This window comes from Eleutherodactylus coqui, chromosome 10, assembly GCF_035609145.1.
Source record: "Eleutherodactylus coqui strain aEleCoq1 chromosome 10, aEleCoq1.hap1, whole genome shotgun sequence".
In the NCBI taxonomy this organism is placed as follows: domain Eukaryota; kingdom Metazoa; phylum Chordata; class Amphibia; order Anura; family Eleutherodactylidae; genus Eleutherodactylus; species Eleutherodactylus coqui.
This window is the reverse complement of record NC_089846.1, coordinates 75851918-75874184: the sequence shown is the minus strand read 5'-3', so window position 1 is coordinate 75874184 and position 22267 is coordinate 75851918. Positions and strand designations below refer to the sequence as shown.

Below are 22267 nucleotides of genomic sequence, written 5' to 3'. Positions count from 1 at the left end.
CAAATGGGTTGGGGGTGGTACAGGAGGTGCAGGGGGTGGGGAACACAGGCAATAGGAAATATTATGTACAGATCATTTATCAGAAGGCAAACAGGGTGGAGCACCATAGTGAGGGGCAGGGGACTAGGTCAGGAGATTTGGTATGCTTCCCTGAAGAGGTGCGTTTTTAAGGCACGTCTGAAATTTCGTGCATCGGGAATTGTCCGGATGCCTTGGGATAGAGCATTCCAGAGGATGGGTGCTGCTCTAGTGAAGTCCTGTAGGCGAGCATGAGAGGTTCGTATTACAGGGGTGTTTAGTCTGAGGGTGTTAGCCGATCGGAGTGAGCGGGCTGGGTGGTGTACTGACAGTAGGGGGGCGATGTATGGTGGTGCAGCGCCATGCAGAGCTTTGTGAGTGAGGTAGAGGAGTTTAAATTTAGTTCTGCAGTGGATGGGCAGCCAATGCAGCGACTGGCATAATGCAGAGGCGTCTGAATAACGACTGGATAGAAAAATGAGTCTAGCTGCTGCATTTAGTATGGATTGGAGTGGAGCGAGTCTAGTGCGGGGGAGGCCAATGAGTAGCGAGTTGCAGTAGTCAAGCCGGGAGTGGATGAGCGCAACCACGAGCGTCTTTAGCGTGTCCGTGGTTAGGAACGGACGTATTTTAGCAATATTTCTGAGGTGCATGTGGCATGTTTGGGCCAGAGATTGGATATGGGGGGCAAAGGAGAGGTCAGAGTCCAGTGTGACCCCAAGGCATCGGGCATGCCGTCGGGGGGTTATGATGGTGCCAGACACTGGAATGGAGATGTTGAGGGGAGGTCGGTTAGAAGGTGGAAAGACAAGGAGGTCAGTTTTAGAGAGGTTTAGTTTGAGAAAAAGGGAGGACATAGTGTTAGAGACAGCGGACAGACAGTCGGTGATATTTTGGAGGAATGGTCCAGAGATCTCACGAGAGGAGGTGTATAGTTGGGTGTCGTCAGCATAGAGATGGTATTGGAGGCCGAATCTGTGGATGGTTTGTCCAATTGGGGCAGTATAGATAGAGAAAAGAAGGGGACCAAGGACCGAGCCCTGGGGTACCCCGACAGCGAGAGGAAGTGGAGCAGAGATAGAACCAGCAAAGGAAACACTGAAAGAGCGGTCAGAGAGGTAGGAGGAGAACCAGGAGAGAGCAGTATCCTTTAGACCAATAGAGTGGAGCATAGTGAGAAGGAGATTATGGTCGACAGTGTCAAATGCAGCAGACAGGTCAAGGAGGATTAGTAGAGAGTAATCACCTCTCGACTTTGCAGTCATCAGGTCATTTGTTACTTTTGTAAGGGCAGTTTCGGTCGAGTGTAGAGAGCGGAAACCAGACTGGAGGGGGTCGAGGAGTGAGTTGTCAGAGAGAAAGCGAGTAAGCCGGGAGTAGACCAGGCGTTCCAGTAATTTGGAGATGAAGGGGAGGTTTGAGACGGGTCGGTAGTTAGCAGCATTAGTCAGGTCCAGGGTTGGTTTTTTAAGCAGAGGGGATATAATGGAGTGTTTGAATGAGGAGGGAAAAGTGCCAGAGGTTAGAGAGAGGTTGCAGATTGTGGTAAGGTGAGTAATGAGGGCTGGGGAAAGGGAGCGGAGGAGGTGAGAGGGGAGAGGGTCGCTGGCGCAGGTGGTAGGGCGGGCAGCGGAAAGGAGCCTGGAGACTTCTTCCTCTGTCGTTGGTTCTAGCGTAGATAGTGAGTAGGTGCTGGGTGCAGTGCTGATGAAGCTGGGATCAGGGCTAACCACGCAGCTTTCAGAGATTTCTTTTCGAATGTGGTCAATTTTTTCTTTGAAATAGGCAGCTAGTTCTCCAGCAGTCAGGTCTGTCGCAGGGGCCTGTTCCTTGGGGCTGAGGAGGGAGTGAAAGGTCTCAAAGAGTTGTTTGGGGTTGTGGGATAGTGAGGAGACAAGGGAGGTGAAATAAACTTGTTTGGCATGGTGAAGGGCTAGGTTATACATTTTAAGCATGAATTTGAAGTGGAGGAAGTCTGCTGGCAGCTTTGACTTTCTCCACAGCCGCTCGGCGCACCTAGTACATCTTTGTATCTCTGAAGGGTTTTAGCCTCCTTCCAGACACTAAGGGCGAGTTTATGAAGCGGTTTTGTGTCGGAGGAGTTTGTGCATTCTGGAAATTCTAGGTAATTTAGTAGATTATTTCCATTTACTTGTTTCGCAAGTTGTTTATCTGCTATGGGCATCTCTCTGTCTAGGACCCAGGCTCGAATATTCCGCAGTTGTCCTGCTAAGTAGTAAAGCCAGAGGTCCGGGAGGGCCATTCCAGCTTGTTCTTTAGGTCTTTGTAGTGTTAGTAGGCTTAGTTTTGAGCGGGAGGAGTTCCATATGAATGAAATAATAAGGGAGTTTAGGGACTGGAAAACACGCTTGGGAACGCTTACTGGCATGTGTTGAAATACATATAAACATTTGGGTTGGATAGCCATTTTAATAAGGTTTATACGCCAGGCAACGGAGATCGGCAGTTTGGACCACCTCTTAAGCTTATATTTTATATTCTCCAGTAATGGGTCGATGTTATCCGCTATAGCGCTGTTATGGTCACGGGACATAAACATCCCCAGGTATTTAAATGTAGAAACCGCTTTCAGTCCATATCTAGTGAAACGGGTCATTTTTTGGGTTAAGGTCTGTATATAGGATTGTAGATTTGGACCAATTAACGTGTAATCCCGAAAAATAGGAGAATCTGTCTATATGGAACATAGCTTGGGTCTGATAAGAAAAGAATTGTGTCATCCATGTATAATCCTACTTTACTTTCAAGGTCTGTCCATCTAATACCGGTTACGTTGGGGGTGCATCTCAGGCGGATCGCCAATGCTTCAATGGCTATGACGAATAGGGCCGGAGATAACGGGCATCTCTGTCGGGTGCCTCTTGCTAAATGGAACTCAGCTGATGGGATGCCATTTACAATCACGTCTGCGCTTGGGGATTTATATATAGTTTTAACCCATTGCAGAAATTGAGGACCGAATCCGAAGCCGACCAGACAGGCCTCCAAAAAGACCCACTTTAAAGAATCGAAGGCCTTCGTCATGTCTAGTGAGACCTGGGCCCAGGGCATATTGTATTGTATTTGCCTAATTGGATGGCTGTTTGGACTCTGCGGATGTTTATTGTTGTGGATTTCCCTGGCATGAAACCTGTCTGGTCAGGGTGTATGGATAAAATTACCTGATTTAGTCTAGTGGCCAGAATTTTAGTTAGAATTTTAGGGCGATAGGAGTTACAGTCTATAGGGTTTTTCCCAGGTTTCAATATTACTACGATGGAGCCTTTGTAGAATGAGGGCAGGAGTATTTTATCTAGTTGGGCCTGGCGTAGTGTCTTGTGTATTATGGAGCTAGTTGTTCGCTATATTTACGATATGTGTCTATTGGAAGGCCATCTGGGCCAGGGGATTTGTTGAGAGGCATGTCTTGAATTGTTTGTCGGATTTCATCCAGAGTGATTGGAGCTACCAGGAGCTCAACCTGCTCTGCGCAGAGATTTGGAAAGGTCAGGTCCTTCAAATAGTTTAGGATATCGGCCACGGTGATTTGGGAGGAAGAGCTGTATAGATTGGTATAAAATTCTTTGAAGCAATTTGTAATAGAAGGGGCATCAGTCAGCTCTGCGTCATACTGGTTTTTAATCTTAAAGACCGTGTTGGCATGGTTTTCACGTCTGATAAGATTGGCGAGTAGGTGGCTGGATTGATTTCCCAGTTCGAAGTAGTGTTGCTTGGTGAAGAATAATTTACGTTTGGCCTTAGCGTGAATTTGGTGCTTATAAAGACGGGAGAGGCTGAGCCAGGCTGCTTTGTTAGCGTCTGTGGGATTAGATATATATAGCTTTTCGGCCTCAAATGTCTGGCTTTCTAGTTCTTTGTCAGCCTGGGATGTTGACTTTTTGATATGTGAAATGGTGGATTTGAGGCATCCTCTAATGTAGGCCTTAAGAGTATCCCATTTCAGGGCAGGGTAGGTATTGCCATTGTGAGCGTCTAAGAATAGGGATATATGGAAGGGTGTTTGGTCATCTGACCCAATAAGCTTGAGCCAGAATGGGTGCAATTTCCAGGTGGGCATTATCTTATGCTGAGGGAATTTTAAAAGTTAATCGTATAGGACTGTGGTCAGATATGCCTCGTGGACAATGCGTTATATTAGAGAGGAAGATCGCCAGTTCTATAGAGCTGAATATATAATCAATTCTCGCCAAGGCGTTATGTCCCAGGGAGTGACAAGTACATTCTAGGGTTTCGGGGTGATGTAGCCGCCAGAGATCAACCCAGCCAACACTTTCGATCAATTGCCTCAAGGGGGAGTTTGAAGTGGAGGTAGTATTAAAGGGTGTGTGGAATCTATCTTTAGTTGGATTCATTACTTGATTAAAATCTCCTAAACAGATCACCCCTGCCGAGGGGTATTGGTGTGCAAATGTTATGGCAGTTTGAAGAAGATTGTTGTGGGGTGGGTTATAGATAGATAGAATGACATAAGGTTTGGAGTATATTTCAGTGTGTATGAATACAAATCTGCCTTCGGGATCTCTACGGATGTTAATGGGGTTCTATCTTAATGATTTGTGGATAAGCAAAGAGACGCCCCTGGAGGAGGAGGTGTGGAAGGAGTGGGCCATCCATTGAACCCATGGTTTTTTAAGGGTATCGGCCTTGTCTTTAATGAGATGGGTCTCCTGCAGACTTATAATGTGTGGATTGATTTGCTTAATATAAGAGAAGACTGCCTTCCGCTTAAGAGCGGTACCTAGGCTCCATACATTCCAACTAAGGCATGTTAAAGACACTGGCATCTGCACAGACATGGAATTTGAGCATTGTATCTATATGTTTAGAGTAGAGAAGGGAAAATACTGGTGAGTATTGGAAAAGGGGTTGTATCAGCACAGACTTGTTAGAAACGTTGGTAAAAAAACAGATTAAAACAACTTAAACAGTTAACCTTTGACATCTTGCTTAAATTTCCGCGTAGGTGTCAATAAAAAACGGAATAGAGAAAGAAAAGAAATTTAGCTACAATCTATCTAGAAGTAGCAGATGTTACTAGGAGGGGTTATCCCAATGGCCTATAGAGGGCCAAATTTGACCGCTGGACCTTGAATGTAATTTGAGGGTGCCACAGCCGTCTATCTCACCATCTATGGGTCAGAAGGATATTGGACAATGTAAATCACAACTGTAGATGCGGCTGGATCAATCGTCTTTTGGTGGCTCCGGGTGCATGTCAAGCCATTCCAGGGCCTCTGTGGGAGAGTATAAAAAGATCGCCTTTCCTTGTGCCACGATACGCAAACGGGCTGGATATGCCATTGAGTAGGGGATGTTTCTCTCTTTAAAACTTCCTCTTAACTTCCATGAAGGTGGCTCTTTGCTTTTGTAATCCGGCAGAAAAGTCTGGGAATATGGAGATTGTTGCGTTGTTATATTTGAGTGGGCCCTTTAATCTGGCTTGACGTAGTACGGCATCTCGATCCCTGCAGTTCAAGATCCTTGCTAGGAATGGGCGCGGGGGGGCACCCGGCTGTGGCGGTTTTGCTGTGACCCGGTGGGCTCTTTACACTGTGAAATGAACGGAGAAGGTGTCGTCGCCCAACAAAGATTTCAGCCAGGTTTCGGCAAGTGTGTCTGGGTGAGAGCCTTCCGATTTTTCAGGCAGGCCTATTATGTGCAGGTTGTTGCGATGCGATCGGTTTTCCAGATCGTCTGTTTTGGATTGGTAGAATTCTGTTACTCTTATGGCCTTTTTTTACCGCCGCAGAAAGCGGGCGTAGGGAGTCTTCTGTGTTAGAGATACGGTCTTCCATCTCCTGCATTCTGCCTCGCATGTTCTGTAGGCCTTGTCTTAGCAGGGAGACGTCAGACTTTATTTCCTCTATTTTGTTGGTGAGAAAGGATTTGCAGGTGTTAATTGCTTCTAGGAGTTGTCGCATGGTTGGTTCCGGTGCTTGCCCGGTTTCATCTTCAAGCTCTCTCATCTGGGTAGGTTGCGTCACTCGCGGGGTATGATCGGAGGCTTCGGTGCGGGAGAATTCTTTCAGCTTTGCCGCTGCGGAGCTGCTTTTAGCGCGTGTACTCATGATGGAAGGCGTTAGGTGGCTTTTCTTCGTCTTTTCCCCCTGCAGCGGCGTGGTATAGGCAGTATCAAGTGTTACTTATGAGAAGGGCAAGATAGAGGTTCTAGCGATTTGATGCGGCTCTCACAGAGTTTAGATGTTGGGGACGATAGAGTTCTTGTAGTTATGAGGTTACAGTAACTGTTAGAGGGTAGAAGTCCAATAGCTTAAGTTGCAATTGTGCAGGATTTATCTAGGTCTTGAATTGATCGTGATGGTGAAAGTGGAGGGTAATGTCGACTTCGTGTGGCGACACTATCTGCTGAGGGCTATAGGGTTCCGCCTTGTCATGTTAGAGACGCAATTTAAAGTACGGGGGGAGTCAATGTCTCCTATGGGCCCAGCGGCTTGTCGGCCAGGTGAACCGTGGCCCGTGCAGAATTTATATAGTGGGGCAATCCATCTCCTGCTCCCCTTTCAGGGTGCTGTCATGTGGTGATGTGGGTGGCAAAGGGTGCTATCCAGGGGGATAAGGAGGATTTTGTTATGGGCTGTTTGCCCAAGTTTGCAGTTCCAAGGGTCAATGTCGCTGGTCAAAGGTGTTGTCCCCCAGCTCCCACCAATTACTCACAGTTTGTTGCCGGCTCCGCAGGGCCAGATCCGAGAAGGGGACCCTTTTAAGTCCAGTTTTCTGGGGGGCATTGAATGTCGCCGTCCGGCAACGGTGAAGTGGCGCGGAGGTGAGCGGCAGATGGGGCGGTAGGACCGGTCGTGGCTTCAGTCGGGATACACAGCAGTTCTCCCGCGTTGAGGAGGGATGATGAGTCTCTCGGCTTGTCGGCCTGGGATCGGGTCGGCTTGTAGTCCTGCGGTCAGCACACCGTGGGGTGCAGGGTGCCGCAGGCAAGTGGCGGCAGGAGGTTGCGAAGCGGCAGGATGGCTGGGAGGGCCGTGGTTTCCGGCTAGGTCCTGTGGCAGAGGTGCAGCTCCGGAAGCTAGAAGACGAGCTGCACCCCCCATCTGGGGAAGTGTTAAATGTTCGTCGGCAGCAGAGTGGCTCCGAGACGAGCGGGAGACGGGCAGCCGGACAGACCGCGGCTCTAGTTGGGACACCTCCGCAGGTGTTCCTCGTCGGAGGCAGGAGGGTAAGCCTCACGGCTCGCAGGGTCAGGTCTGGGTCGGTTTACCACAGGGTGCGGGGCGCCGCAGGCAAGCGGCGGCGGAAGATCCCGGGGCGGCCGGAGCAGGCAGGTAGATCGCGGCTTCCGCCCAGGTCTTGCAGTGGCGGCTCGGCTCCGGAGGCGAAGAGGCAGGCCGCCCTTCTTCTCAGGCTTAAATCCGGTTCGGAGGGTCACCCTCCGTCCGGGGCTTGACCAGCCGTGGGCCGCCGCGGCCCGGCAACAGCGGTGGGATTCGGCATGGATGCAGTGGCCGAGGAAGTCACGGGTCCCAAGAGGGTCTTTTTGCCGGGTAAGCTGCGTCTGAATGAGGGGGGACGGAACACACAAGCCCCGATCTGGCCTGCAGGCAGGTGGGTCAGGGAGGTTGGCGCCAGACGAAGAGCGGGAAGGCAACAGGGCGTTGGCGCTGCTCCTCTTCCGCTTCAGTCCGCGATCTTGTTAAGGGTGTCACGAGACTGTGATTGTTTTCAGCTGCGGTCCAGTTCTTCCATCAGGATCTAGAGGTCCATTGGTAGTGTTCTGGACATCAGGAGTCTGGTAAGGCCAGGATTTTGTATGGATTTTAGTCTTTCCCCTGGGGAGCTCTTCTCACATGCGACTCTCCATGTTGGTCACTGGCCATGCCCCCAGGTTGCACGTTTTTTGTAACGCTGAACTCACACGTCTGTGGTGTTGAACTCCGCACCTGGAGCTCTGCCATCTGCAGCTGGTAATCATGCTTTTTGTGACATTCTGCCTTGCACTCTACAGCTCTGTTCATCTTTGTGAGGAACTGTAGGCATAGAGAAGGGTCCTCTGTGGCCAACTGCAGCAGTACCCTCTGGTTAAGCCAGTCCAAGCCCTGAGAGCTGCTGTTGCCTGGGACTTCTGGGACTTGGTCTGCCACTGCCTCTGCTGAAGAGACATCCATCCCTTGCATGGGACTTGCTGCGAGTTGCTGATGGGCATCATCCCCTATCAGCTGTGATGAATGACAGTGATGGATAACATCACTGAGTGGCTGTGATTGGCTCATCAAGCGCTGGCTGTGATTGGCTGCTGGGGCTCGATCAGCCAGTCACAGCACTCGCTTTGCTGGAGGCGGGGTATTCAAAGCCCCGTCATCAGCAAAGCTGAGATGGCAGACGGGGAGGACTCTGCAGTTTGCCGCAGCGCCGACAGAGACCATCGGGACGCCACAGACCAGGTGAGTGTTGATTTTTTTTTGTTAGCTAGGTCCTATTTTTGGGGAAGGCCTTATATTTCAAGCCTCCCCCGAAAACCTGATAGGTCTTACTATCGGGGTAAGACCTACTTTCGGGGAAGCACGGTATATGTATACATAAATACACAAAAAAGCATGTTACAATGGAGGTAAGGTTTATAGGCATACAGAACAGACAGTACTTTAAAATAAAGCAAGGAGAAAATAAAGAAATATACCAAATTTGGGATATTTGCCAAGGTTTTGATTTATGTAGAGTTACTGAAGCAAATGGGAAGGCCTTATGCCGTAGCATATATCTCCGAAGTCTGACAATAGGCGTTCATTGAGCCCCAAGTTATAAAGGATTCCCCAGAACACACCTCCCCTCACCTTCTCTGATGTCATCTATGGAGGGGTGGAGTAGATGCATAGGTACTTGTGAAAAAAATTATAATTCCCCATTTTGTTCATATCTCTGCCGTAGATCCTCCGATTGGGAATATATGCCTGGCATATTTCTGGTCATGATTTTATGTACGCAGCTATACCAAGCATGACCTGAAAATGATACCCAGCTATACTGATACGCCATTTGGTGGTGTTCTGGGGCCTGCACCTCAATGTTTGTAGATGCGTTTTAATCGGCTGGCCCGCCCAATTCTGAAAATATAACTCATATCTGGCTAGGACCTTGGCACGATCAATAATCCTTATTAAGAGATATCCTTCTAATGTGGATTTTGCAACCAGGATTTCTATGAGAAATATTCAAGGTGTTGATCCTTACCGGCAGGGGGTATTTAGTAAACCTTGTCACTAGCTAACTTTATCACCATGCTGATCAAAGGCTTCCTGGGGAAGAATGCATATCTGAGATGTGAGGAGATGGAGGGAGGATTAAGAACACGGAGTTCTCTCACCCAACTCTTCCATAGCCCTGAATGGTACGTTGATATGAAGAGTTGGTTGACACTTTATTAATATCTTTATACCACATAGACTAGAGTATCACTCTGCATCTCATCTGACATTTTATTTTCCTCCTTGAATACACTGGAGGAAAAAACTAATAGATTTGCTTTTTTCTTATCACCCTCTACAATTTTTCTTACATTATTTATTAAAGGGCCAACACTTTCAGTATTAATTTTATTCACAGGGGCACCTCTACCCAAAATGTTTACATGATATACAAAATCTAGTCATTTACAACCCTTTAATGATCATTGCTAACTATTCCCTTCCTCCACCATTTTACATGCGGCCATTCCCTCCCTCCACCATTTTACATGCAGTCATTCCCTCCCTCCCTCCACCATTTTACATGCGGCCATTCCCTCCCTCCACCATTTTACATGCGCCATTCCCTCCACCATTTTACATGCGCCATTCCCTCCTTCCCTCCACCATTTTACATGCGCCATTCCCTCCCTCCACAATTTTACATGGGGCCGCTGCCATTCCCTCCCTCCACCATTTTACATGCGGTCATTCTCTCCCCTATCTTCCTTCACCATTTTCCATGCGCCCATTATCCCCCCCCCCACGCATACACCACCACCTTACATGTGCCAATTACCCCCACACACACCTAGCACCACCTTACATGTGCTCATTAACCCCCCAACGCAGCTACCACCACCTTACATGCGCCCATTACACCTCACGCATCCACCACCACCTTACATGTGCTAATTACCCCCCCCCCCCATGCACCCATCACCACCACCTTACATGCGCCCATTAACCCCCATGCACCTACCACCACCTTACATGCGCCCATTACGCCCCACGCATCCACCACCACCTTACATGCGCCAATTACCCCCCCCAACACGCACCCATCACCACCACCTTACATGCGCCCATTACCCCCCCACGCACCTACCACCACCTTACATGTGCCCATTACCTCCCACGCACTTACCACCACCTTACATGCGCCCATTACCCACCACGCACCTACCACCACCTTACATGTGCCCATTACCCCCCACGCACTTACCACCACCTTCCATGCGCCCATTACACCCCACGCATCCACCACCACCTTCCATGCGCCCATTACGCCCCACGCATCCACCACCACCTTCCATGCACCCATTACCCCCCCACGCACCCACCACCACCACCTTACATGCGCCCAATTACCTCCCCCACCTTAAATGCACCCATTACCCCCCCCCTACCTTACATGTGCCCATTACCCCCCACGCACTTACCACCACCTTCCATGCGCCCATTACGCCCCACGCATCCACCACCACCTTCCATGTGCCCATTACGCCCCACGCATCCACCACCACCTTCCATGCACCCATTACCCCCCCACGCACCCACCACCACCACCTTACATGCGCCCAATTACCTCCCCCACCTTAAATGCGCCCATTACCCCCCCCCCACCTTACATGCGCCCATTACCCCCCCCCCCCCCCCCGCATATTAACTCTTTCCACAAAACTTCTGCCCTATTCAGCAATTCCAGCAACCTGATTGGTGAATCTGCCAGCCCAAACAACCCATCAGGTTGCTGGAATTGCTGAATAGGGCACCACCACTTTACACTCTGTTGCCGCCGGCTCACTGGATGAAACACGCCTCCAGCTTCTGATTGGCTGGGGGCGTGTTTCATCCAGAGAGGCGGCGGCAACAGAGCCAGCTTTTACAAACTATGCTGCGTGCAGAGAGGCTGCCAGGGGTGCCACGGCTCCGCTGCTAGTATTCTTGGATTCATTTATGAAACACTGCCCTATGGCAATAAGTCTCTGTATCTCCATCTTCGCTGTTGTTATCCAATTTATTTATTTTTTTCCCTATAGGTTTTAATGCTTCTTTGCTGCCTTCTTGTTTTAGTAGTTTAAATGCTTTATTTTTGCTATTTTCTGTTCCATTTACATCTTTATTAAGTGATATTGGTTTTCTCCTATTCCTAACCCTTTTATTTCTGTAAAGTATGAACCGCTCGCAGTAAGTAACTAGGATGTTTTTTTTTAATTAAAGTATTTTTTATTAAACTTTTTCACCTTTTGCATATTTTAAAACATTTTTTTTAACAAATCTTTGGTTTCCCCTCCCTCCCTCCCCCTCCCCCTCTCACCCACCCCCTTCCCCTCACCCCCCTCCCTCCCCCATCCCCCCTAAGATCTCTCTCTCAACGTTCTGTTCTTTGGGTAAACTGTCTCTGAATGAACACAGTATTGTGTTGTAAACAATAATAACAGTTCTTGTAACGTATATTTGTTTTCTTCTTTGGTCTTCGTGTTGCTTATCTTCTTGCTGTTTTCTTTTATTGATTCAGGGTTAGATTTTTTGTTGCATTCGAGGGGGGGTCATATTTCTTTTGCCCGTTACCCGGTCTCTCCCTCTCCAATCCCTCCTTTCTTAACTTTTCCCTATTACTCCTTACCACTTTATTTTATTGTATATCGAGTCTGTAATTTGTTCTACATTTCCCAATAAACTTTATATATATCCATTACATACGTTGTTATGTCTTAGTAAATCCCCAGTTTACTGGTGCCTCCCCACACGGCTCACCACTCCCTATGTATTTGATCCAACATTACTGCTCTGCGCGTGTATCCATCTCAGCCATATGTCCTGATATTTTTGACTGGTCTTACGCTTAGTGTAAATACTCCTTTCCCACGGTAAAATTTGGTTGACCTTATTTTTGAATTCTCCCAGCGTGGGTGGTTCTTCGTCCAACCAGCGCTGGGCTATTGTTTTTCTGGCTATATACAATAGTCTGGCTACCGCTAGTTTTTCATGATCATCTAATGTTAGATCCTGTATGTATCCCAGAATGCACACGTATGGTGTAAAGTCCATACGTATGCCAAATGCCGCGTTAATTGCATTTCTTATTCCCATCCAATATCTGTGCAATTTCGGACATCGCCATAGCATGTGGATTAGGTCCGCCGTGTGGGTTTTGCACCTTACACATATCGGGGAGGTTCTCATTCCTATATTGTGTAAGAAGGCCGGGGTGCGGTACACTCTGTGTATTAGAAATATTTGTGAGACTCTGTGTGATTCGCTCAGAGATAGCTTGGGTGTCATTTGTAGGATTTCCTCCCAGTGCGACTCCTCAATGGGCCCTATGTCTGCCTCCCATTTTGCTCTTGTTGATAACGGGTTGTGTGCATTGACCGTGTCCTGTATATGGGAATATAGTACAGATATTTTCCCCGCTGTGGTGGTGGCTTTTCCTATTATGTCCGCTACTATATTTATTACCATTGTTATTTCCGCCGTGTTTTTTTCCGCTTGTATAGCGTGTCTAAGTTGCAGATATTTGTAAAAGTCACTATTGGGGATGTCGTGGTTTTGCCTTAACTGCTCGAAGGTTTTTAGTTCCCCCCCCCTCCAGTATCTGGTCCATTCTCCTAACTCCCCTGTCTTTCCACCCTTGGAATCCTTTTAGCTTGTTGATTTCTGGCAGGTGCGGGTTATTCCATATGGGGGTATGTTGTGTGCAGTTTTTTATATCAAGCATGTTTCTGGTCTTCCACCATATTTTATGTATCAATAATAGCGTGGGGGCACTTTGACCGTTTTTTTTAAACGCTCCACGTTCCAGGGTTTCAAACAAATGTGATCCGTTAAAGAGATTTTTAAGGATTCTGAAACTAGCGTCGTGTGTTTCTTCTGTCTCCCATCCCCTGAGATGTTGCAGCTGGGAGGCCATGAAGTACGAGAACGGATTGGGCAAGGCTAATCCTCCCTTTTCTTTTGAATTGTATAGCAGTTCTAATTTTATCCTAGGTGTCTTCCCTCCCCATATGAGTTCTCTAAACAGTCCCTTGGCCTTGTGGAAAAATTTTTGTGTTATCCAGTGTGGGGAGTTGTGTATTAGATACAGTAATTGGGGCATCCATATCATTTTTATAAGATTCACTCTTCCTATGATTGTCATGGGTAGTTTTTTCCATATGTGAAGTTTTTGTTTCCATTTTTCCATAAGTGGTTCCAGGTTTATTTTCCCGTACTCACTGACCTCTTTCGTAATTTTAACTCCCAGATATTTAATTGTTGGGGTGCATTTCAGGGTTAATTCTCTGTTGGCAACTTGCATGTCTGGGGTGTCTATTGATAGTATTTCGGATTTGGTCCAATTGATAGCGAGTCCTGAGAAGGCTCCAAATTCTTTTATTGTTTGCATCGTGGTTTCTAAAGATTTTTCCCTGTCCCCTAAAAATAATAACATGTCGTCTGCATACAAAGCGATTTTCTCCTCCATGTTTCCTCTTATGAATCCCACTATTTCCTGGTGTGACCGAATTTTGCATGCTAGGGGCTCTATTGCAAGTGCAAACAGGAGTGGCGATAGTGGGCATCCCTGCCTTGTCCCTCTATGTAGTGGGAATGTTTCTGATGACCCCCCGTTGATGGACACATCCGCCTCCGCTCTAGCATATAGGAGTTTTACTCGTCTCACAAATATTGGGCCACAGCCCATTTTTTCTAGTACCTTCCACAGGTATTGCCACTCAACGCTATCAAACGCCTTGGCCGCGTCCAGTGAGCATATGATTCTGTCTCCGGTATTATCTACGGGTATTTGTAGGTTTAGAAATACTCTACGGATGTTCGTTGCCGTTGATCTTGCTGGTATAAACCCACTCTGGTCTGGATGCACCAAGGTGGATGCCACTTGTGATAGCCGCTTGGCTAAAACTTTTGCTATAATTTTGACATCCGCGTTTAACAGCGATATCGGCCTATACGAGTCCATCAACAGGGGGTCCTTTTCTGGTTTTAACAGAATTATTATTTTTGCTTTTCGCATTGTTTGTGGTAGTTCCCCTTCCTTTTCCGCCCCCGCCCATGTCTCCAGGAGTTGTGGTAATAAAGTGTCTGCATGTTGTTTGTAAAATTCTATTGGGAAACCATCCTCCCCTGGGGCCTTGTTATTTTGCATATCTTTTACTGCCTCTTGCATCTCCTCCAAGTCTATTGGTGCATCTAGAAACTCTCTCTGTTCCTCCGTCAATTTATGTGTTCTTATATCCGCCAAGTATTCCTCGATTTGTTCTACCGTTTTTTCCAGTTTCGAGGAATACAGAGAGGAGTAAAATTCCCGTGCAATCTCTCTTATGGATGTTGCGTCCCTGACTATCTCGCCTTGTGTGTCTTTTAGTTCAATGATGTATGTGGGGCTAGTTTGTGCTCGGGCTATAACTGCCAGCATATGTCCCGTTTTTTCTCCCTCCTCATAATATGTCTGTTTCCTGAACCCATTTTTAGTGGCTGCCGTTTCTAGGACGTATTTATTAAGGGCCTCTTGGGCCTGTTTCCATAGGTTGAGTGTTGTTATAGTTTTCTCTTTTATATAATTTTCTTCTGATTCTTTTAGTTTGTCTCGTATTTTTTGCCCTCTTTCTCTATGTCCTTTTTTTGCCTGTGTGATTTGCTGTATGTATACCCCCCTCATATATGCCTTCATGGCCTCCCAGCAAATCGTCATACTTGTGGTATCCTTATTTAATATGAAGTATTCCTCTAGTGTTTTTTTCACTATTTCCTTGTTTAATATGTTTAGCCAGTGCGAGTTCAGATTCCATCTTTTTTGGGAATGACTCACAGTGTTACTGTGCTGTATGTCCAGACGTAGGATGGAGTGGTCAGAAACAACTCTTGGTAGATATTCTATCGAGGTTATATCTCTATATATCTGAATATTCCCTACCGCTAGGTCTATTCTAGATAAGCATTGGTATGTGGATGAGTAGCAGGAGTATTGTTTGTTTGTGGGGTGCCGTGTTCTCCATATGTCTATCAATGATATCTCGTTTATTAGTTTACCTAGTGGTGTCAGGTTCCTTTCTTCGTTTGCGTTTCCTGCCCTTAGTCTGTCCTGTGCAGGGTTAATGACCGAATTAAAGTCGCCTATGATAAGGACTGGAATGTCCGGTTTATCTGTTATGAAACCTATAACTTGCCTCATTATCATGTTATTATATGGTGGCGGGATATATACTGAAGCTATAATGCATGTGTAGTTGTAGATTCTGCAGTGTAGGCATATAAAGCGGCCTTCTGGGTCAATTTTTCGTGAGAGACATTTAAACGGTATATTTCTGTGTATCACTATGCTGACCCCCCTGGAATACCTCGTGTGTGTGGAGTGGAAGCTCTGACCCATCCCCCCTATTTTGAACGTGTCCGTATTTTCTTTTGATAAATGTGTTTCCTGCAAGCAAATAATAGCCGGGCCTTGTTCCTTGATGACTTGCAGTACTGCTGATCGTTTTGTCTGGTCACTCATACCTCTCACGTTCCACGATACGACCCTTATCCTACTACCCATTTTCCTTGTTTTTTGTTTTCCACAGGGTTATTATTTTCTGGGCGCCTCCACCCCTTTTTGTTTTTATGAGTGAGTCGCACTGGGAGGGTCCCCATCTCTGTATTTGTGTCTCGCCCGTGTCGCCCCGTATATGTGTATGTGTATTACTGTTTGTTCTCCGCATAGGGCTTCTCCAGTAACATTTTGGTTTGGTCCCCCACATCCCCCAGTACAGACATTTATCCACATTTACTATACATATTTTCGTTATTTGCAACACATTTATCATTTGTACATTTACGTTGACATTTCTTCCCCTTATCCCACCCTGAATCATTTTTCTATCGTTTAACCTTATCCCTTTTAACTGTATCTTATCTAATATTCCCCTAATATGCAAGAGAGAGACCAAACAACAGACACCCCCAACATGTAACTCACTGATCCGTTGTCTCATCGGATCGGGGTACCAGTCCTCCATTCTCCTACGCGATGCATCCTGTCGTCCCAGGAGCTCCTTTCAGAAATTTTCGGTTCCCTTTGCATGAACGTTTCTTTAGGTGCAGCCTCTTCATGGTGTCTTGCGCGGCGATCTTCCCCTCCGAATCTGTTCTTCATTTTGATCTATCCAGGCACCTGCATCTTTTGGGTTTTCAAAGAATTGTGTCGTGCCCAGCGCCGCCACTCTCAGTTTAGCCGGGTACAGCATCCCGTAGGGCACTTGTAGGTTTCGCAGTCGTCTTTTTATTTCTACAAATGTTGCTCGCTTCTTTTGTATTTCCGTGGAGAAATCTGGATAGAAGGAGACTTTCACGCCGTTATATTGGATTTCACCCTTTTCGCGGGCCTTTTGGAGTATGGTATCACGGTCTCTGTAATGCAGTACTTTGATGAGTATCGGTCTGGCTGGAGCCCCCGGGGGGAGGGGTCGTGTCGGCACACGGTGGGCTCTTTCGACTGCAAACATTGCAGTTAGAGTGTTTCTTCCGAACAGTTCGGGCAGCCATGTTTCAAAAAATTCTGCAGGGTTTCTTCCTTCCGTCTTTTCTGGGAGGCCCACAATCCGCACGTTGTTCCTTCTTGACCTATTTTCTAGGTCGTCTACCTTGTTCTGTAGATATTGTATGTCATGCAGATTTTTTTCCACGTCTCGCTGCATCGGCTGTATTGCGTCTTCTACGTCGCTTATACGTTGTTCAGTTTCTGTCAGACGCTCTGATATTTTCCTCATATCTTGCCGTAGCAGGTTTACATTACTTTGCATCGCCCCCATCTGCATATTAAGGTTGTTCAGTGATGCGTTGCCTTTAGTGATTTCGCTGAATATTTCTTTCAACGTAGGCTCCCTGGCGCACCTTTCGTCCTCCTGCCTTTGATCTTTTTTGGCGGCATCTTCTGCACTTTGGGAGGTGTCTCGTATAGTGCTTTCTGAGGTGTCTGCGTGATTTGCGCTGTGCGTGCATATGCCTGGGCTGCTTGCATTATTCATGCTGTCTTCTGTGTAGTGTTCGTCTGGATTGACACTGTTTGCACCTTTATTTTTGTAGTTGGGGTTGTCTGCCTGACTTGTGACTTCCTGCTTATTTCCAGCATGATCTTGTACAGCATGTAGACTATTTTGTTTTTCCTTGTCCTTGCTGTGTTTAGCAGGGTCCGTTGTTGTGTTTGCTTTGTCTGCTCTTTCCTTTTGACTTTCACTTTCTGCATGTACTGTGTCTGCAGTTTCTTCCTCCCCTCCTGCTCCCTCCGTTTGTGTGCTTCTCTGTGGGCTCTCCCGCTCTCCCCTCTGTTGTTTAGGGCTTATGGAGTCCTGTTTTCTGCCCCCCTCCTCCCTGGCATACCTTGCCAGTTTACGTGCTGTGTCTGCACTGTTTGTGCTGGGCCGCGGTATGAGCGTTCTCGGCTCCCTCCCTCCGGCGCCATGTTGTTTCTGCCTGCCGCCGGCTTCATCTGCCTTCCCCCGCTCCTTGCCTCGCACCATTAACTCTGCTGCTGTCTGTTCTGTCTCCGGAGCTTGCTACTGTGCCTCCGCTGCTTTTTGATTGCCTTTCGGCGTCTCTGGGTCCCGTTAACAGGATGGGAATGTCGGATCTTGCAGGAGCTACTCTGAGATGCGACTATCTACATCTCCGGCCAGGCTCCGCCCCCCCAACTAGGATGTTTTTAAATGTTTCCTATTTATTGTTTATACTTTTTTAAGGCAATTATCCCAGTCAACAAGGTTAAGTGGATCACTAAGCTGATCGAACTTGGCCTTCCTAAAGTTTAGTGTTTTCATAGCTCCCCTATAAAACTCTCTCTTGAAAGACAAGTCGAAACCTATTAGATTATATCATTATTTCCCAGATGCCCCCCAACCTGCACCCCTATTATTCTGCTAGGTCTATTGGTTAATATTAAGTCCAAAATGGCCGTCCCTGTAGTTGGGTCCTGTACAAGTTGTGTAAGGTAATTATCTTTAGTAACTGACAGAGAGTTGTTACCTCTATGAGATCCGCAGGTTACGGCTTCCTAGTTTATATCCAGATAATTAAAGTCCCCCATAATAATTACCTCATTGTGATTTGTTGCTTTAATAACAGATGTTAGGTAGCTTCTGGTACATTTGGTGGCCTATGAAAACCCCTATCAAGATTTTATTGTTTTTCCCTCCATGTATTTCCATCCATAGAGACTTCACATGTTCATCTCACTTCCATATATCCTCCAGTAATGTAGGCTTTAAACAGGATTTTACATAAATACAAACCCCTGCACTTTTCCAGGTTTTAATATCTCTTCTGAACAGACTGTAACCCTATAAGTTCACCGCTAAGTCACAGCTTTCATTCAACCAGATCTCCGTTATTCCCACTATGTCATAGTTTTCCTCAAACATTATTACTTGTAGTTTGTCTACTTTATTGGTCAGCATTCTAGCATTAGTCACCATACAGTTTAAAAGGTTTCGGTTATTTTTTATATTACGCGTTTCCCTACTAATTATTCTGCCAGTTCTAATTGTACTAACCCGTCCCGCCGCTCCCTCCCATTTCCATTACTAAGGCCCCCTGTCCACGAGCGAGGTGGAATATCGCTCGTAATATTCCGCCGCGGGGGAGCAGAGGGAGAACTGTCAGTTCTCTGTGGTGAGCCTATCTGACAGATAGGCTCACCGCGGAGAATCGCAGCAAGTCACGGCATGCCGCGACTTGAGTCCCGAGAGCGGAGAATGGCTATGATTCTCCGCCCGTGGACAGGAGGCTGCGCTTTCCCTAGCAATGCTATGGAAAGTGTGCACTGCATTACTCGTGGCCGGATTATTGCCGCGAGTAACGCAATGCACAATCGCCCATGGACAGGAGCCCTTAGTCCCAGGTCACTGACACACTGTCTTCCCCTCTAAATCTCTGGTTGCCCTCCCACCCAGTCCCTAGTTTAAATGCTTCTCCAGCCTTCTAGCCATCTTTTCACCAAGCACAGCTGCCCCCTCCCCATTGAGATGCAGCCTGTCCCTACGATAGAGCCTGTAGCCGACAGCAAAGTCAGCCCAGTTCTTCAGGAACCCGAACCCCCTTTGCTTACACCAAGTTGGGAGCCACTTGTTTACCTCCCTTATTTCCTGCTGCCTTTCTGGTGTGATACGTGGAACAGATAGTGTTTCAGAAAATATTACTTTGGAGGTCCTCCCCCTAAGTTTCCATCCTAGTTCCTTGAAATTGTTTTTAAGAACCTTCCACCTACCTCTAACTTTGTCATTGGTGCCAATTTGTAGCATGACCACTGTATCCTCACCAGCCCCTCCCAGTAATCTGTCAACTCAATCCGTGATGTGTCAAACTCAAGCGCCAGAAAGACAACACACCCTTCGATCATCCTGGTCTTTGTGGTAGATTTCCCTAGTAATTGAGTCTGTCTATTCCCCTAGTAATTGAGTCCCCCACCACTAGGACCTATCCAGCCTGCTCTACTCTCCTATTCCCTTTGCTACTGGAGTAGACATCACCCTGGTGGTCAAAAGGCATGTCGTGACTCCAAAATTACTAATCCCAAATCACACAATTATGACACAGCACACTTACAACACAGTACAGTTATAAAACATCCATGCCCACTCACTCAGCTTGCATGCTCACTTAAGTTTTGATTAATATAGCACTTAGCTGTAGCGCTTCTGTTTTATCTTAGAAAAAAAATGCGGATACAATGACTAAGGCCGGCTGCACGCGGCCGTAACGGGCTCCGCCGCGGAATATTCCGCGGCAAAGCCCGTCACGGCGCCCCCCAGAGACCCCATACTTACCAGCGGATCCAGTGTCCTGGGTCCCGCATGACGCTTCGGCGTGACGCGCTGATCACGTCACAAGACACGCCCACAGCGTCACATGACGCGGCCGGCCGTGTCATATGAAGCGCTGGCAGCGTCATATGACGCGGCGGTGGTAGGCGGAGAGGCGATTTCACACTAACTTCCACTGTGCTACAGCGGAAGATAGCGTGAACGGACGGCTTCCATTGACTGCAATGGAAGCCGGCCGTGCGTACACCCGCGGCAAATAGAGCATGCCGCGGGTGAGAACGGGAGATTTCACGGTGCGGAATTCCGTGCTGGAATTCCACACTGTGAGCACTGAGCTATTAGGTTTAATAGAACCTAATAGCTGTGGGCAACGCGGCGGAAATCTGTCCGTGGGAAGGAGCCCTAAGCCTGGGTTCACACGGGACGGATTCCCGTTGGAAATCTCGCGGTTTGGCCGCAGCAAAAACCGCGAGATTTCCGCTGGGAGAACCGCCGTGGCGGCTTTGAAGCGGCCCGGCCGCTCACTCTTCCGCTGCGGCCGGCGCTCCCATAAAAGAGAGCGCGGCCGCAGCGGAATGAAAAAAAGAATGGACATGCTGCATATTCTGAAACCGCGGCTGCGGCGGCCGCAGCCGCGGTTCCAGCCGGACTTACCGCAGCGGATTGGCCGTCCCGTGTGGACGAGATTTCTGAGAAATCTCGTCCACATGGCTGGCTAACCCCGAGATTAGCCGCCGCGGGCGGATTTGCCGGGCGAAATTCCGCGCGGCAAAACCACGGCAAATCCGCCCTGTGTGAACCCAGCCTAAGGGTGAACACCCACTTGTGTGTTTTGTAATGCTTTGATATCGCTGTGTTTTTTAAACATGATTGTCAATGGGACTTTCTAATGTTAAAAACGCATTGCACAAAAATTGCAAAGCACCGACTTGTGATGTGTTTTTAACATTAGAAAGTCCCCTGGACAATCACGTTGAAAATCACAGCGATATCACAGCGTTTAAAAAACGCAAGTGGGTGTTCACCCTAAATATGTTTTTCAGGAAACACCCAACCCCCATTACAAGGAAATCTCAGTCAGGCTAAATATTTACCCTTGAATAACAAGTGTAACACAGAATACTACTACTTTAACATCTTGCCCTTTTTTGATAACACTTTTATTCCCAAACTAGTTATATCTCATGGGCTAGTCCCACATGGGAGACTTCAGTGCTTCACCTTCTTGGAGCCTACAAAGAGGACTTGTCTTCATTCCGTTCTTCAATTTGAGAACTACTCTGCATTAGGGAAACCTTGAGTGCTGGATGAGGCAGATTATAGTTGTGATGGGGGGTGAGCGTCTTCTCATGGGTGTTCCCTAGAGTGTACAATTTTGGGAACTCATTTGATTTGCTTCTTTAACATTATAAGCAAATAAAGTCTACAAAGCATTAAGATTCTAAATGCAACATAAACAGATAACAATAGCAATAATGTTTGGAATAAAGCTTGAACTACATGCAACACCAAAAAAATCTGGTAATCTAGATAATCAGTAGCTTCTACTAATTACTCCCACATTTGCATAAGCATTGGGTAGAATTTAGAAACAAATATAGCATAAAAGCAAAGATACTTTCATATTGTTTTCTCATCGTATAATTGTAATAAACACCTCAGTTCTTGTGCAATCATTCCTCCAGCTGCATTCCCTCTGACGAGTAAGGTTAGGCCGCATGACCCCCATCCTCCAGTGAATAATGATAAAGGTTTTATGTGTCATGTCCGCTGGGCACTAGACCACAGCGCCTAAGCAGGAACGCAGGGAGGCATCCTAACAAAACCGTAGCAATACTCACAGTATATGCTAGGACAGATTACACAACTCCAGGCAAAGAGAGAATGAGAAACCGGTCACTCACTAATCAGGAGGCGTGGGGAACCCCTGTCTAAAAGCGGGGCACGTGTCATAATAAAGATGGCCCCATAGACTTCACCTAGGACCTAACTATCGCTGATTAGGTACCTGGAGAGATGTACAAAACACAGGATACATCTCTGTTCATACCTACACACAGGACTGTTCACACTTCATGTCCAGCCACCTGCATAGACACACAGAACATGTCACAGTTTACACCAATAACAGAACAGGAACACCACTCAGAACTCTCATGCATACAGATATCAAACCACTGCTAGCGCAAGTGCCCTCACACGAAGGGGAAAGAGTCAGACACCGAACTAACATAAAGGGAA

General features: G+C 47.2%; 1 protein-coding gene across 1 annotated transcript in view; it reads left to right on the top strand.

The window, feature by feature from the left end:
- The first annotated feature begins 8381 nt into the window (after positions 1–8381).
- The window catches only part of SLC39A7 (solute carrier family 39 member 7), a 28623-nt gene continuing 14737 nt past the window's right edge, over positions 8382–22267 (top strand). Inside the window, exon 1 of the mRNA XM_066582076.1 lies at positions 8382–8450. Within this exon, the coding sequence (XP_066438173.1) occupies positions 8382–8450 (69 nt within the window). The remainder of the gene's footprint in view (positions 8451–22267) is intronic.